This window comes from Primulina tabacum, chromosome 12 (genome assembly GCF_025594145.1).
Source record: "Primulina tabacum isolate GXHZ01 chromosome 12, ASM2559414v2, whole genome shotgun sequence".
Taxonomy (NCBI): domain Eukaryota; kingdom Viridiplantae; phylum Streptophyta; class Magnoliopsida; order Lamiales; family Gesneriaceae; genus Primulina; species Primulina tabacum.
Window position 1 is genome coordinate 38,977,803 of NC_134561.1, and position 17,837 is coordinate 38,995,639.

The window sequence follows — 17,837 nt, forward strand, 5'->3', positions numbered from 1 at the left end:
ACATTGAAACCGAATACTATTTCTAATCGATTTAACCGTGTGTTGATTAATATTTTTGAAGCTAAATTTAATCTATTCTCTTTCGAGTCGAGATCAAACAACAAACATGCAAATAATTGGCCAAATTAAAAACACGAGAATTACACAAACATTAATAAATAACATAGAATTTATTCATAAGTCAAATAATCCAATGAACGAACAGAATCAAAAGTTTGTCCCTATCGTGGTCCCTATCACAAGAAAAATTACTCCATAAATTCAAGACTAGAAGAAGATCTAATATTCGAATTCATAAATGAAAATAAGAAAACAAGAGAGGAGAAAATCTCAGCGATGGTGCGCAGATCTTGCGTGTAAAGTGCGCGGTTTTCTCTCGTTCTTCCAAGCCGTCGCCGCCTTCAAAAGTCTCCAAGTTCTTCTCTCTTTTTCTCCCTTTTCTGATCTCCGAAAACGTCCTAAAAGTTTAGGTTTTTCCTCCTTTTATTTATTTCCAAATCTCTAACAAATTTTCGCCAAAATCTGATTCTGATCTCAAGGGCACAGACCCCGTGCATGCATCAGGGAAGGGGTCCGTGTAGACTCTGCCCAAAATTTCTTCCGGAACACTGGACACGGACCCCGTGTAGAGGTCCGTCTCAGGGTCCGTGTACACTCTCTATTTTTTTCATTCTCGAGGATAGATGACACGGACCCCGGGTACAGGTCCAGCAGGGGGTCCGTGTAGGCTCTGTCAATGTCTTCCTTCGGCTTATGAGGGACGGACCCTTACACGGGGTCCGTGTATGGGTCCGGGTTCTCTCTTCTTCTATTTTCCTATTTTTCCGGGTATTTCTGACATGGCATTGCGACGCTTGACTTTTCTTTGTTTTCTTTGGCTATTATCATCTTTTGGTCAAACCTGCGAATAACAATAATAACACGAATTAAGCGCAAAACTCGGAATAAATACGCCAGATAAGCACGAATACGACAAAATAGAGCCCTTAAAACGCTATATAATTCGTGCTTATCAAGAGTCTTGCAACAATATAGTATATATATATTCCATTTCCTAGAGTCTATTTGACAATAAATTAATGAAAGAACACCGACTAAACCTACTATATTCATGCCAACGGACACCTATTTTGCAAGAAACATATCGACGACTATAATAAATTGTTACGAAACTCTTGATGTAAGTGCAAAAAATTGACAAGGATTAATAGCATGTTCAGTAAATAAAATAATAAATAAGCCACCGTTGGTAATTTTAAATTAAAATTATAGATCATGTTATCTAATAAACCAGAAATATTTGATACCAATATATTAAACTTTGAAGAGCTTTAATTGATAAAATCTTGTTTAGATGAAAGGATGCAAGAGCAAGGAAAACAATTTTGAATCCTCCGTATAGGAAAAGTAAGGACAAATTTCCACTTAACATAACATTGTCACAATCCAATACAACATAAAACAATGTTAATCTATCAGTTATTTGTTCTAGGATACTTGCAACGAAAATTCCTAAAAGATGAGAAACAGAAGTTTGGCCAATATAACGTTCAACTCAATTATTTCTGGTGGCAGTTGTAAAAAAGATGCAAATTAAACATAGAAAGAAGCGAACATTTTTTCTTAAAAGAAAGTGAAGTATTGGTTATCAAGTAGCATAACATGATGGAGACTATTTTTTCATCGAAATTTCGTTTTGTTCAATAGATGCAGCCCGGCCACGTTTTTTCTGCCCACTCCCGACATGCATTTAATGCATTCACAATTGCCGACGGTGATCATGTATACAATTTAAATATAGCACTCATGGGCACTTGGGTTTGCCCTTGGAATTTTTCATGTCTCTATAGCAAGGGCACTTGTCTTTTTATTTCCATAAGTCTCGGGTGTGACACAATAACACTTCTCACAACAAATACCACAATACTTGAGGCACCGGTCTTTACGTCCTGCCTTTGAGCATCTCACTGCACAGTTTGAGTCGCAGAAACTTGATTCTTCGTTGGCCATGGCCGTCATAAACATGAGTAGGAAGAATATAGAAAGAAGCGAACATGCAAACTGTTAGAAAAATAATCGATCAAGTACCACAATTCACGTACATGCATGCACAATGAATCAGAACTATGAAAACCGCAATCAAGAAGACAATCGAGTTACGTGGTTCGGCTTTTGAAATAGCCTACATCCACGGAAGAACGGAGCAACTTCTTGTATTAATATCACAGAGAGTTTTACACTTGCATAACCATGAGTTTCAGTTGAATTACAATCGAGATTGTTCCCTCAACTATCTTCCCTCTCCTTTGGCGTGCAGAGTCCTCTCTCGTGTATCTTTGTCAAGCGTGTTTTTCCCCCTGTCGGTCTTCTCCTGGAGTCCAGATATATATATTTTGTCCTGGAGTCTCCAGTCTTCTCGGCTCTACAAGTTTGTCCAATTGACTTGGTTTGGCCCAAGCCCATAACCACTGGGCTAATAGTTTGCAGCCCATAGCTTGAGAGTCACCGAATATCCCAACAATCTCCACCTTGACTCCAAGGTTGGCTGCTCCTTTCTTGTTACCTGTTCAGTTCCATTTCACTGCCTTTACCAAGTTCATGCAATGTGTGAACTTGGCTTGTGGCAGTGACTTGGTCATCATATCAGCTGGGTTGTCATTTGTATCAATTTTCTCCACCTGGACTTCCCCTTTAGATGTCATATCTTTAACAAAATGCAGCTTAACATCTATGTGTTTTGATCTTTCATGGTACACTTGGTGTTTAGATAGGTGTATTGCACTTTGGTTGTCGCAATGCACCACAACCTTGTCCTGAGGTATGCCTAATTCAGACACCATTCCTTTCAACCATAGTGCCTCTTTAATCCCTTCTGAGAGAGCTATGTATTCTGATTCTGTAGTTGAAAGCGCTACAACCGATTGCAATGTAGCTTTCCAGCTCACGGCTGTGCCATACATAGTGAATGTAAAGCCTGAAAGGGATTTCCTTGTGTCTATGTTCCCAGCAAAGTCAGAATCCACATATCCAGCTATAGGATTCTCCATGCCAATCTGTTTTTCAAATAGCAGTCCAACATTTGCTGAGCCATTCAAATATTTCAACACTCCCTTTAGGGCATGCCAATGGGTTTCGCCAGGATTTGCCATATATCTTGACACAACACTCATACTGTAAGATAAGTCAGGCCTGCTACAAACCATTCCATACATAACACTTCCAACTGCACTGGCATAAGGGATGTGTAGCATGTTTTCTTTTTCTTCTTCAGTAGCAGGGGATTGATCACGAGAGAGTTTAAGATGATGAGGCATAGGTATAGTGGTTGGTTTGGACTCATACATGTTAAACCTTCGAAGTACTTTACGAATGTATGAGTTTTGGCACACGAAAAGTCTGTTTTGCTTCCTATCCCTCTTGATCTCCATTCCTAGGATTTTTTTGGCTTCTCCTAGTTGCTTCATATCAAATTCTGAGCTCAGAAGTTGTTTAACAGCTTCCATGTTGGTCTTACTTGTGCTGGCAACTAGCATGTCGTCTACATACAAGAGGAGGTAAGTTGTGATCTTATTTCCTTGTTTGCATATGTACACACAGTTGTCATAGCTGCACCTCGTGAAGTTGTTGTTCAGCATGAACTCGTCAAATCTCTTATACCATTGCCTTGGACTTTGCTTAAGTCCATAAAGAGACTTTGTAAGTTGACACACCTTTTCACTGGTTTCGGGATTGACATAGCCCTCAGGTTGGTTCATATAGATTGTTTCCTCGAGTTCTCCATGGAGAAAGGCAGTCTTTACATCAAGTTGCTAAAGCTCAAGGTTTAATTGTGTTGTTAAGGATAGGATAATCCTGATAGAGGAATGTTTAACCACGAGAGAGAATATTTCGTTGAAATCTATTCCTTGTTGTTGAGTGAAACCTTTTGCAACTAACCGTGCTTTGTATCTTGTCTTTTTCTCCCCAGGCATTCCTTCTTTAACTTTATATATCCATTTGCATCCAACCACTCTTTGGTTTTTAGGTTTATCCACAAGCTTCCATGTTTTGTTTTTGTACAGAGAGATCATCTCTTCATCCATGGCTTTGATCCACCTAAGTCCATTCTTTCCCGATACTGCTTCCTTGTATGAACTCGGTTCATCATGCTCCAGTTGTTCTGCTACTGTCAGAGCGTAATAAATCATATCAGCATGCCCAAACTTGTCTGGAGGTTTTATTTCCCTCCTTTGTCTATCCCTGGCCAACTTGTATGATCTCAAATCATGTTCTGTCTGATGAGTTTGTACTTCTTGGTCCGGACTTGGCTCATGATTTATTTCATTCTCAACGGTTGAGGTGTCTTTAGTGGGCTCCACCTCGACTTGTATATCATCAGTGATCAGTTTATTTTCTCCAGGAGAATTTGTTTTCTGTTGATAGCCCATTTTGGATTCATCAAAAGTTATATCTCTAGTAATGAAGCATTTTGGACCATAGCTTTCAAGATTCCAGACTTTGTACCCTTTTACCCCTTCAGGATATCCAATGAAGATGCACTTTCTAGCCCTTGCTTCCAGCTTATCTTGCTTAACATGTGCATAGGCTAGACATCCGAAGACTCTCAGTTTTGAATAGTTCGCTGGTTTGTTATTCCACAATTCCATTGGGGTTTTATAGTTGATTGCACTGGACGTGCATCTGTTTATTATATAGCATGCAGTGGTTATGGCTTCTCCCCAAAATGTCTTTGGAAGACCAGCGTTTAGTATCATGCATCTTACTCTTTCAAGTAGGGTGCGGTTCATTCTCTCTGAAAGTCCATTTTGTTGGGGAGTACCACTAACTGTCATGTGTCTGGTGATTCCTTTGGTTCTGCACAACTCCTTGAATTCTTGTGATAGGTACTCCAGACCATTATCCGTCCTTAAGTATTTGAGCTTCTTATCTTGTTTATTTTCAGTCACAATGAGCCATTCTTTAAACTTGATCAATGCTTCATCTTTGGTTTTAAGTACAAAGACCCACACTCTTCTTGTGAAGTCATCAACAATGGACATGAAGTACCTTCCTCCAGCATGTGTGGGGGTTCTCGAGGGGCCCCATAGGTCTGAATGTACATATTCAAATGGTCTTGTGGTGGTATGACTTCCTTTTGTGAACTTTACTCTTTTAGCTTTTCCAAGGATGCAATACTCACACTTGTCCAGACAGTGAACTTGATCACCACACAACAGGTTCTGCTTTGATAGATGGGCTAGACCTTGCTCACTTACGTGACCTAGCCTGAGGTGCCAAAGTTTTGATACATCTTTAGTGGCTTGAGCCACAACAGACTTGCCTATCACTGTCGACCCTTGAAGTATGTACAAGGAGTTCTTCTTGAGTCCTTTCATGATCACTAGTGACCCCTTTTGAATCTTGAGTACGCCACTTTCAGCTTTGCAGGTATATCCACTTGAGTCAAGTGTTCCTAAAGAGATCAGGTTTCTTTTGAGATCGGGGACATATCTCACATCAATTAGAATTCTCTCCATTCCATCATGCATCTTGAGTCTTATGGAACCAATGCCCCTCACTTTGCATGATATGTCATTTCCTAGTAATACCAAACCTTCTTCGATTTCAGTGAAGGTTTCAAACCATGATCTGGAAGGGCACATATGGAATGAGCACCCCGAATTAAGTATCCAATCATTGCAAGGACTTTGTTCTGATATGGAGAGTACTTCTGCAGATTCATACCCATCACAAGCCACAGCAGCTTCGGCATTCTCCTTTGGTTTTTCTTGTGATTGTTTTCTCCTATCAGGGCAATTCCTTTTATAATGTCCTTCTTTGTGGCAGTGAAAACATTTGTATCTGTTTTTGCTTTTGGATCTTGATCGGTTTCTTTTAGATCTTGAGGATCTCATATCATTCCTCCCACGAATTGCGAGGCTTTCACCTTGCACATGTCCATTAGACTGGATCTTCTTCTGTAGTTCCTTGGCTTGTACTGCCGACTGAACTTCTTCTAGTGAGATGGTCTGTTCTCTGCCATACAGCATGGCATCTCGCAAATTTTCATATGAGCTTGGAAGGGAGTTTAACAAGATTAGAGCCTTATCCTCATCTTCCATCTTGACATCTATATTCTCAAGATCATCCAGAATTTTGATGAATTCATCAATTTGTGCAGATATATTCTTTGCATCTCCGATCTTGAATGAATATAAGCGTTGCTTCATATACAAGCGGTTGGCTAGGGATTTGGTCATGTAAGATTTTCGAGCTTGTTCCACATGCCAGCAGCCGAAGTTTCTTTTGATACTTCCCTGAGCGGTTTATCTCCGAGGCACAAGATGATGGCACTCTGTGCTTTGGAAAGAATTTGCACCTTTTCTTTCGAATCACCTGGTATCGCATCTTCGCCCTTGAGTGCATCTACCAATCCCTGCTGTATTAATATGGCTTTCATCTTGATTCTCCAGAGGCCAAAGTCATTGCTTCCTGAAAACTTCTCGATATCGTATTTCATAGAACCCATCTTCTTGATCTTCGTGGTCGTGGGTTCGTTTCCCACAGACGGCGCCAATTGTTAGAAAAATAATCGATCAAGTACCACAATTCACGTACATGCATGCACAATGAATCAGAACTATGAAAACCGCAATCAAGAAGACAATCGAGTTACGTGGTTCGGCTTTTGAAATAGCCTACATCCACGGAAGAACGGAGCAACTTCTTGTATTAATATCACAGAGAGTTTTACACTTGCATAACCATGAGTTTCAGTTGAATTACAATCGAGATTGTTCCCTCAACTATCTTCCCTCTCCTTTGGCGTGCAGAGTCCTCTCTCGTGTATCTTTGTCAAGCGTGTTTTTCCCCCTGTCGGTCTTCTCCTGGAGTCCAGATATATATATTTTGTCCTGGAGTCTCCAGTCTTCTCGGCTCTACAAGTTTGTCCAATTGACTTGGTTTGGCCCAAGCCCATAACCACTGGGCTAATAGTTTGCAGCCCATAGCTTGAGAGTCACCGAATATCCCAACACAAACTAGCTACCTTTTTCACAACTGCTCGAGGCAATAGGGTCCACTAGAACACTTTTGTTGTAGATGCCCCATTTCTGGGCTCCAAAAGAGCAAGTGACAAGGTATTCTCCACAGTATCAGCATCATCAGTTAAGCGGATAGCAGCCATAATTGACAGCAGCTTCAAAGACTGGTGAGCCATATGTAAGTGGAAAAAAAAACCGTAAATGTCCCATTAGATGACAAAAGCATAGTCACACAAGAAATTTTGCTCAAGCATATCATACAGCTGAACAAGCAGTTTTGGTGATTGCTCGAATATCCTCCTTTCCCGTCCAGACCCGTGGCATTGAGTCAGCGTCCTGGCCAAATAAAGTCGAAAACCTGTCAACATTAGTCTGTTAGTTCCTAACAAATATACATAAAGAAAAGATCCAAAATGCATATATTCTTAAATAAATATATTAAGAAAACACTGCAAAAGACCTGTCTTTCATACGGATCAAACTTCCGGCTTCTTCTTTTGCTTTTGCTTCAACCAATCCAGTGGCATAATCTTCCACATTTGAGACCAATTTTTCCTTTGTAACCTTGGACTTGGCTGTGCAAGCAAGTCAACTCGAGTTGGTGAATGCGTTGGACACATGTAAGCCTTGAATCTGATGTTTGGACAGTTGTGTGGACGTTTTGGGACGCTTGGCCAACGTCTAGGACAAGTGGCAGGAAGACAAGCATACAATCTTGCAGCAGTTAGGCTTGTTCTAAAAACAGTTACTCGAGTTTATCTGATATTGTTGCCTTGTATTTAAATAATATTTATTAATACTAATACATGTCACTTTGTTTGTTTTGTTTTCATCTATTAATTAATGAAATCTAAAATAAATTGAAGAAAAATAAAATTTAACATTAATTTTTTGTGATGAAATTTGCAATCCATTTTTTTTTAAAAAAAAAACTTATATCTATAATGGAATTCAAAATGATAACAATAATAAATATATGTTTTTGTTTGTTTTTTTAGCTATTAATGACTTTTAAATAAATTGAAGAAAAATGAAATTTAGCTATTATTTTTTGAATGAAAAATTAGCTACCATTTTTAGAGTGACATTTAAATTTATCTTCCATGTTTTTATCTTCATTAAATAATATTCATTAATACATGTCACTTTATTTGTTTTTTTCATCTATTAATTAATGAAATCTAAAATAAATTGAAGAAAAATAAAATTTAACCTCCATGTTTGTAATGAAATTTGCACTCCATTTTCCTAAAAAATTATATCTTTAATGAAATTCACAATGGTAACATTAATAAATATATGTTTTTTGTTTGTTTTTTCCTAACCATTAATGACTTCTAAAATAAATTGAAGAAAAATGAAATTTAGCTACCATTTTTTTGAATGAAAACTTAGCTGTCATTTTTCGAATGACATTTAAATTTATCTTCCATTTTCTTATCCTCATTAAATAATATTCATTAATAAATGTCACTTTATTTGTTTTTTTCATCTATTAATTAAAGAAATCTAAATTAAATTTAGCCCTCTATTTTCTTAAAAAAATTATATCTTTAATGAAGTTTACACTATTGTTCAAAATATTTGTAGTTCTCCAATTTTTGAGTAAGTCTTCTGTGAGACGGTTTCATTGATATTTATCCTTATACAGGTCGACCCAATCATTTCCAAAGTGAAAAAAAATGTTTTTTCATTATTCAGGTTACATAGGAGACATGTTTCACAAAATTGACCTACGAAACAGCCTCATAGGATTTTCTGTGCCAATTTTATTTTAAACTTGATTAAATTAATATCATGAATAATGTAAATAATAATAATAAATATATATTTCTTTGTTTTTTTATTTGTTTTTTCCGTCTGTTAATCAATAAATTCCTCAGAGTTCCTCAGTACTACTTTTATTCATGCACGCTTAACCCAACAAAACTAATGATAGTGAAAAATTAATTTTTTAGTTCAAACGTTTCTTGATCTTCAGGTCAAATGTTATATTTGTTACCCAAGACAAAAATTTTATTTATTATAATTGTGATGTACCGTGCAAAGCCATATACAAAACTAATTATGAACATAATGAGAATTTCATTGACGCCCCCAAACCATAAAATTTTATGCATGACAAACCCAAATAATTATTTGATGCTATGAGAGAACACTTCAAAAGAATGAAAATGAGCTTAAATTTATTTTATGTGAAATAATTACTCTTACATATATCAAATGATAAAAAATGATGAATAATAATGAATTCAGATCCTTTTTATGTGAAACAAATATTATTATATCTATAGTTACTTAAAATGATTTATAAGATTTTAAAATTTTATTTATGTTTTATAAATATATTTTTTGCTCGAAAAATAAATTTTTTTAAAAATATTATAATTATCTTTGTGTTTTATGCCATGTCAAATTTCTTTCGATGAATACATGTAGAACTTATAGCTACTTTTTCAATGACGTGATATATGTATAGAACTTTAAAATTTCAAAATATATCATAAAAAATTCAGATATTACAGTTATTGTATGTTTCATCTCTGTATGTTCCACACGTGCAACACACGTACATGTCTTCTAGTTATTATAAATATATGAAATATGTAAGGTCCAAAATTAAGACGACGTAATCCAACTGCATGCAAATCTAGGAAATAATGAAAAATGAGTAATTAACTGATTTTAATTGCTATTTGATTATGTGACATACATGGTTCTATGTTAAATATGATTTTATTATCATCATGCATAAAATTGTATTTTTAAGGAATATTCAAGTCGTGATCGAGGAACGAAGACCGAGGGCTGAAAAAAAATAGAAAATGTTTTTATTAAATAATTATTTTTAATTATTTAAAATATGGGTGATGCTTTTTATTTTTTTAAAAAATAAGGGGTTTTTATGTGATTTTATACGCCGGGACGTAATTTTTATCGGTATTGATTTTTCAACAAAAATACGAACTTATGAGCAACCCGGCTAATAAATTCACAAATTTATTTAAACAAAACTATTTTTTTGTATTTTAATTAAAAACTAATGGGCCTAATTAAACCACTAATATGCCTAAGCCTTGTTAGTAAAATAATTAAGTATTTAAAATGCAATTTTCCCCTAACTTTCTCCACAAACTCTCGCCCACTTCTCCATCACAAATCTAACAAGATCAAACTCTTCCCCCACCCTCATAAACTCATGGCCCCTTCCCCAACTATTACCCACCCCTTTGTTCCCCAAGTACACGGCCACACACTCTTTAAAAATCTGAAAACTCTCCCCACCCCTCTCTTACACACACACGGCACATATACATATCATCCAAAGAATTTTCGAAGGGTTCAAGTGGAAACAAGCCAAGTTCTTGCCCGTTCTTCGTCGTCAACGTTTATTCGAGCGTATAAAACGCAAAGTCACGCCATACTTCTTCTTTTTTCTCATCTTTCACACCATAGTAAATAATTAAAATTGTTTTGCATGAAAAAAAGGAACACTTGGATATATTTTCGTTTTCCAAGCATATGTGATTTTTAAAGCATGGGTTTTGATCCAAAAATCATGAAATTTATGTACCTAAGGGGCTGCCATGATTAGAATTAAAAACGGATGTTTTTTACATGTTATAGAGAGTTCTAAATCACACCAATATGCTGCACACGTGAATAGGACAAAGCTGGAACCAATTGTTTAATATTGTAGCATGTGATCGGTACAAGGGAAAAATTGATGCATGACCTATCTTGGGTCACAGCTGGGTCTCGGTTAGGGGCTGGGAAGGAGTCCTAGCCATGCTAGGACTCGAAATGAAGGGCTGGAGAGGAGTCCTAGCAAGCTAGGACTCCACCCGAGAGCCCAAAGGAAAATAGCGCAGGTGAGCTGCTCATGCAGGGAGAAGAGAGGGCTCGGCCAAGGGCTTAAGGCTGGGCTAGGCTAGGTCCTCAGGGTCCTAAGGGGGTGCACAAGGGTCTGGGCAGGGTCTGGTATGGTTTGGTTCAAGGAGGGCACGAGCAGAACATGAAACGTGAGGGAGCAACCTAGGAACGCGCAGGCTGCTGAACTTTTCAGGCTATTTGTGCGCTGGTCCAGGGGATTGGGCTGGGCTGGCACGGGTTTGAGCGTGGTCTAGGGTCAGTAAGGGTCATGGGTGGTCGGTGGTTAGATGGTTGGAAGAGTCCTAGGCAACTAGGAAACATAACACAAGCGGAAAAGCACTCACACACACATGCAGAATATTGGCTCAAGTTTCAGCAGGTTTTGGGAGCGGGCCAGGGCTGGTTTTCGGGCTGTGCTTGCATAGTAGGGTCCCTAGATGGGTTGGCTAGGTTTTGGCTCGATGTGGCTTGGGCGTGGCTCGAGTAAATCGGGAGTTGGCTCGGGTGATTTGTTAATGTGTCAAAAACGAGATTTTAAAGGAAAAAAAAATTGATTCTATGGGTCCACGGGGGTGGCTAATGACTTGGAAGGGTAGAATAAATCTTAAAAATGTTATGTTTAAAATTTGGGATCAAAATAACGAGTTTTAGATTTATTCGGGATTTAATCGCCGCACGAAACGCTAAGTAACGAGTTAATTGAAACGCCTAGTTTAAGCTTTATAAAATTATGAAAAATTAGTTTTAAGCTTAAATAATTATTATAAGATTAAATTTTGAATTTAGGAATTTTATATTAAAGTTTGAGATTTTTCGGGATTAAAACACCGTCAAAACAATTATTTAAAGATAAATGAAAAACTCTAGATTTTAGGCTAAATAAAATTATGGAAAAATTCATGCAAGCTTAAATAATTATTTGGGACATGTAAGAGTCAAGAAATCAAGAAAAAAATAAAAAAAACGGGAAATTTTACGTCCAGGGGTAAAACGGTCTTTTTACACCTAAAAATATGTAAAGGTCATGGCAGTGCCCTAAATGATGTTTTTATTATATTATGATTATTTTTAAATGTTTATGAAATGTTCATGATTAAAATATGATTTTTAAATGTCTATGAGATTTTATGAATTAAAGAAGACATTTAAAAGACATGTTGCATGCTTGGTTTCAAAAACAAAATTAAATGTTATGCATGATTTTTATAAAGTGATGAGAATGTAAACGTTGAAGGAAGTGAATTAATTGTGACTAATTCGTTAATGTTGGAGATGTCGTGAGGGTGATGGTCCCAGTGTGAGCCCGACGATCGTATTTTCATCATTACGAATATGTGGTAACGGTAAGAATGTGAATATCGTGAGGGGAAAAGGCCCCAGAGAAAATCCAATTATGGGAAAAGGCCCCCGAGGGAACACCGATATCGTATTTCTATTCGATCAGGATAGGCCAATGCCCAGTTGACCGGTGAGAGTGTTGCTGGTTTCTCCCGCCGCCCAGTACTGCGGTTTCATGTAGATGGATCCATCGATTTTTCATGTTCATGTCATGTCAGGAAAGTCACAATTAACGATCTGAATTTAACAAAGGAAAAAGAAAATGTTCATGATCATGTTAAAGGTTTATGTCATATTGAGGAAAAAGAAAAAAGTTAAAGTTTATGTTTGCATGTCATGAAAAGTTATTTTTACGTAAAAGTATTTTCGCTGTTGTATGTGGTTTTATATGTATTATTTGCTATAAAGATTATGGTGTGTTGAGTCTTTAGACTCACTAGGTGTGATGGATGCAGGTGAGGTTGAGGGAGGACTTGACAGATGATTTGACTGGACTGATGGCGCACACAACCCGATGACCAGCGCTTCTACTTTTTCCGCATTATGATTTACGACTCATGGTTTATGATTAAAGATTTTTAAGACTATTTATTTATGCTTTTTGAGAGATTTTTGAGAGGTTTAGTATGAGCTATACTTTTCAAACTTATTGCTTTTTAGGTTTGGTAAAACAGTTGACGATTTCATTTTATGACTATTGCACTTGATTTTTAAATACTAGTTGGTGGGTGTTTATTTTTAAAGGGGTAAAATATTTTATAAAAAAAAATATTTTCATGTGGTAAATGTACATGGTCGAAAATTGAGTGTTTAGAAAAAAAAATTTCTAGTACTTTTAAAAGAAATAAAAAGGGCAGGACGTTTCAGTTGGTATCAGAGCAAAGGTCCTGTAAAGGGTTGTGCCCCCATTAGCGCTGGAAAGATCAGTCGTCAAGCCTCAAAGTTGTAAGTTTTTACATGTTTTATATGATTCAGTAAGATGTTAACTCCATGACTTCATGAATATTATGCTTATTGTACATGTTTACGAACATTTTTTTTTGTATTATGCTTTGCATGCTTAAATTACTATATGGGATAGGATATGTCACATGATTAGAAAACTTAGATTTAAATGCATGTTGGTTACGTTAGAATTTGGAAAACGTTCAGATAAAATGCCTCCTAGACGTGCCACCGTTAATGGAAACCAAGCCGAAAACAGTGTGAATCATCAAGGAAATGCGCCGCCACCACCACCAGGGGATCCTGCTACTCGTGCATTAGAGGGGATGGCTCGTCTCTTCGAGCAACAGTTACAGCAACAACAGTTACAGCAGCAGCAGTAGCAGCAGCAGTTGCAACAAATGCAGCAGCAGCAGTTACAGCAGCCACGTAGGCCACAACATGATATTTTTGAGCAATTCCGGAGGCTAGGGCCGAAGGAATTTTCTGGCACTACCGATCCTTTTGCTGCAGAGGATTGGATTCGTTCACTGGAGGTACACTTTCACTATCTAGATATGAGGGATGCGGACCGAGTGAGGTGTACCACTTACCTATTTAGGGACGATGCTTCTTTATGGTGGGAAGGAGCCGAGCACGGTGTTGACCTTGCTACTCTTACTTGGGCTCAATTCAAGACAATATTTTATGAGAAGTATTTTACGGCTGATGTTAGAGGACGACTGAAGAGAGAGTTTATGAGCCTTCGTCAGGGAGACTCGACTGTTGTTGAGTTTGTCAAGAAGTGTGATAGGGGCTGTCATTTTGTACCTCTTATTGCCAGGGATGCTGAAGAGAAACTTAGACACTTTATGGATGGTCTACGACCTACCATCCGGAATAATGTTATGATGATGCGTCCTTTGGATTATTCTACTGCCGTCACTTATGCTTTCCAGTCTGAGCAGTCTTTGAAGGACATCGATTTTGAGATTCAGCGCAAGAGGCAGCACTTTCAGAATAATAATCAGCCGAATAAAAAGCCATATACGAGTCCCCCTAGACCTCAAGGGCCTCAAAAGCCCCAAGGTCTAGCCAAAAAGCCAGCTCCACCAAAGCCACAAAATCCAGGAGCACCCAAGCCTGCTGAGAGACAGCCATGCAAGGAGTGCAACCGCCTACATCTGGGAAAATGTGAATGGGGATCATTTAAATGTTTCTACTGCAAGGAGCCTGGACACAGAGCTATCGAGTGCCCAAAGAGGAAAGCAGCTACTACGGCCCGAGCTTATGTTATGAATGCCGAGGAAGCTGAGGAAGAGGCAGACACTACACTCATTACGGGTAACCTAGTCATTTAACATTTTTATATTGCTTATTATTGCATGAAATGTTAAATTGGTTATTAAAGTTGATTTGGGAACAAGATTTAACCTTGTGGAAATTAGGTTGCATGTTCTAATTAGTTGGATTTAAGTTATGATTTTAGAAACCATAGAAAATGATGTTAATTTTGTGCCATATTTTATGGATGTTTTGATTCCAAAAAATAAAAAAAATGGAGGGCTAAAATGCAATTTTTCAAGAAATGTTTAAGTCCAACACGAAATCTTCATATAACTTTGGGAATTAATGATAGTAAATCGTTAAGATTCAAAACGAAAAGATTTGAAAGACATCTTTCGCCGCATGGAGGATCATCATTCTAGGTGTAGCTACCTATGCATTTCTAGATTCAGGAGCTACACATTCTTTCATATCTGAAACATTCATCAAAAGATTGAATATTACTCCTCAAGATATGGGTTTGGGTTTCAAAGTTACTATCCCTTCCGGTGATCTTATGCTCACGTCTAAGATTGTTAAGAATCTGGAGCTTCGGTTATTCAAAGATGTTGTTCGGGCAGACATTATTGTGATTCCTATGCCCGAATTCGATATTATACTTGGGATGGATTGGCTATCAGCAAATGGAGCTTCGATTGATTTTCGTCGGCGATCAGTATCTATTAGGCCACCTAGTGGTAAATCTTTTGTCTTTGAGGCGGCGAGAAACAAGCAAATGCCGCACATTATCTCTTGTCTATGTGCGAGGAAGCTTATTACGCGTGGATGCCAAGCTTTCCTAGCATGTGTCACTACTGCACGTGCATCTTTCAGTCAGAAGTTAGAAGATGTTGATATTGTGAGAGATTTTCCTAGCGTCTTTCCCGAGCACGTTTCTGGCATTCCGCCTGACCGTGAAGTGGAGTTCTCTATTGATCTAATGCCGGGCACAGTTCCTATATCAAAAGCACCTTATCGTCTAGCACCTGCCAAAATGAAAGAGCTAAAAGATCAAATCCAAGAATTGCTAGACAAGGGTTTCATTCGCCCTAGTTATTCTCCATGGGGCGCTCCGGTATTATTTGTGAAAAAGAAAGATGGTAGCATGCGTCTTTGCATTGATTATCGAGAGCTTAATATGGTCACTATCAAAAATAAGTATCAACTGCCAAGAATTGAAGATTTATTTGATCAGTTGCAAGGAGCATCGGTATTTTCTAAGATTGATCTGCGATCTGGATACCATCAATTGAAGGTAAAAGAGTCAGATGTACACAAGACGACATTTCACACGAGATATGGGCACTATGAGTTTATGGTCATGCCATTTGGGTTGACCAATGCGCCAGCAATCTTCATGGATCTCATGAATCGCGTATTTCAGCCGTATCTGGATCAGTTTATTATTTTATTCATTGATGACATATTGATCTATTCCAAGAGCAGAGAGGATCATAGCCGTCACTTGAGGATCGCACTGCAGGTATTGCAAGACAGGAAGCTTTATGCCAAGTTCAGCAAGTGCGAGTTTTGGCTTGATAGAGTGGCGTTCTTAGGCCACATCATTTCTAGTGATGGCGTGGAAGTTGATCCGAGTAAAGTGGAAGCAGTGAAAGAATGGCCAATACCGAAGAGTGTCACCGAGATTCGTAGTTTCTTGGGACTAGCTGGCTATTATCGCAAGTTTATACAGGTTTTCTCATCTATAGCGGTACCTATGACCGCCTTGACAAAGAAAAATGCAAAGCTCATTTGGGGACCCGAGTGTCAAGACAGTTTTGACAAGTTGAAGCAAGCCTTGATATCAGCACCAGTGTTATCTATGCCATCAGGGCAAAGGGATTATGTTCTTTATACCGATGCTTCTAAACTTGGTTTGGACGTAGTTCGGATGCAAAACGACCGAGTTATTGCCTATGCGTCGAGGCAGCTGAAAATTCACGAAAAGAACTACCCTACTCATGATCTTGAGCTTGCAGCAGTAGTCTTTGCACTAAAAATTTGGAGACACTACCTTTATGGGGAGAAGTGCAAGATATTCACCGATCATAAAAGTTTGAAATACTTCTTCATCCAAAAGGAGTTGAATATGAGACAGCGCAGATGGCTTGAGTTAGTGAATGACTATGATTGTGACATTAGCTACCATCTGGGAAAAGATAATGTAGTGGCAGACGCATTGAGCAGAAAGGCAACAGTTATCACTCAATTATCACTCCAAAAACCGTTGCAGTCCGAGATACAGCGGTTTGACCTTACAGTGTATGCTAGGGGCGATGCCCCAAATTTTGCCACATTATCAGTTCAGTCGACTTTGAGAGATAGAATTCGAGATGGACAGTCCACTGATGAGCAGTTGCAAAAGTGGAGAGCTAGAGATGAAGCCAAGGGCCGGAATTTATATTCAGTGGTGAATGGTTTAGTTCGCTATCGAGATCGTCTATGGGTTCCTAGTGATGATTCCTTGAGGGATTTTATTATGAAGGAAGCCCATGACACACCTTACTCCATCCATCCGGGAAGTACAAAGATGTACAAAGATTTGCAGTTGTTATATTGGTGGCCAGGCATGAAGAGGGACATTCTGAGATTTATATCCGAGTGTTTGACTTGTCAGCAAGTCAAAGCAGAGCATCAAAGACCAGCGGGGAAATTGAAGCCACTCCCTATTCCCGAGTGGAAATGGGAAAATATCACTATGAACTTTGTAGTGGGATTGCCGAAGACCGTTAAGGGTTTGAATGCCATTTGGGTGATAGTAGATCGTCTTACAAAATCAGCGCATTTTCTACCTATTAAGACGACATTCACCATGATTCAGTACGCCGACTTGTATATTCGAGAGATAGTTCGTCTGCATGGGATTCCTGTATCTATTGTTTCTGACAGGGATCCGAGATTCACGTCATCTTTTTGGAAAAGTCTGCATGCAGCGATGGGGACCAAGTAATTGTTCAGTACAGCGTTCCATCCTCAAACCGATGGTCAGTCAGAAAGAGTTATACAGATTTTGGAAGATCTACTGCGAGCATGTGTTATTGATTTCCAAGGCAGTTGAGAACCAAAGTTACCTCTAGTGGAGTTCACCTACAATAATAGTTTCCAATCATCTATCGGGATGGCTCCTTTTGAGGCACTTTATGGAAGAAAATGTAGATCTCCTATTCATTGGGACGAGGTTGGGGAAAGAAGAGATATTGGTCCAAATGTGATTGAAGAAACTGCCGCGCTTGTAGTCAAAATTCGTGAGAGAATGAAGACTGCACAAAGCCGACAAAAGAGTTATGCGGACAAAAGACGAAGAGACTTAGAGTTTGCAGCGGGTGACCATGTATTTGTGAAAATAGCACCTAT

General features: G+C 38.2%; 1 protein-coding gene and 1 pseudogene across 1 annotated transcript; one reads left to right on the forward strand and one right to left on the reverse strand.

The window, feature by feature from the left end:
- Positions 1–7,035: 7,035 nt before the first annotated feature.
- On the reverse strand, positions 7,036–8,266 carry LOC142520443 (protein ROOT HAIR DEFECTIVE 3-like). The gene is made up of 4 exons (XM_075623419.1): positions 8,236–8,266; positions 7,483–7,597; positions 7,284–7,380; positions 7,036–7,186 (listed from the first exon to the last, which is right to left on the reverse strand). Exons 1-4 carry the CDS (start codon positions 8,264–8,266, stop codon positions 7,061–7,063), a joined length of 369 nt encoding a protein of 122 aa, XP_075479534.1. The 3' UTR covers positions 7,036–7,060.
- A 5,313-nt stretch (positions 8,267–13,579) lies between these two features.
- LOC142520444 (uncharacterized) lies at positions 13,580–17,837 on the forward strand (annotated as a pseudogene).

Coding starts and splice junctions, on each gene's coding strand:
- LOC142520443 (XM_075623419.1), bottom strand. CDS start 8,266: ATGGAGTGCAAATTTCATTACAAACATGGAG. Junction 7,381..7,482: donor TTGATCCGTATGAAAGACAG/GTCTTTTGCAGT, acceptor TAATGTTGACAG/GTTTTCGACTTTATTTGGCC. Junction 7,187..7,283: donor CCAAAACTGCTTGTTCAGCT/GTATGATATGCT, acceptor ATGGCTCACCAG/TCTTTGAAGCTGCTGTCAAT.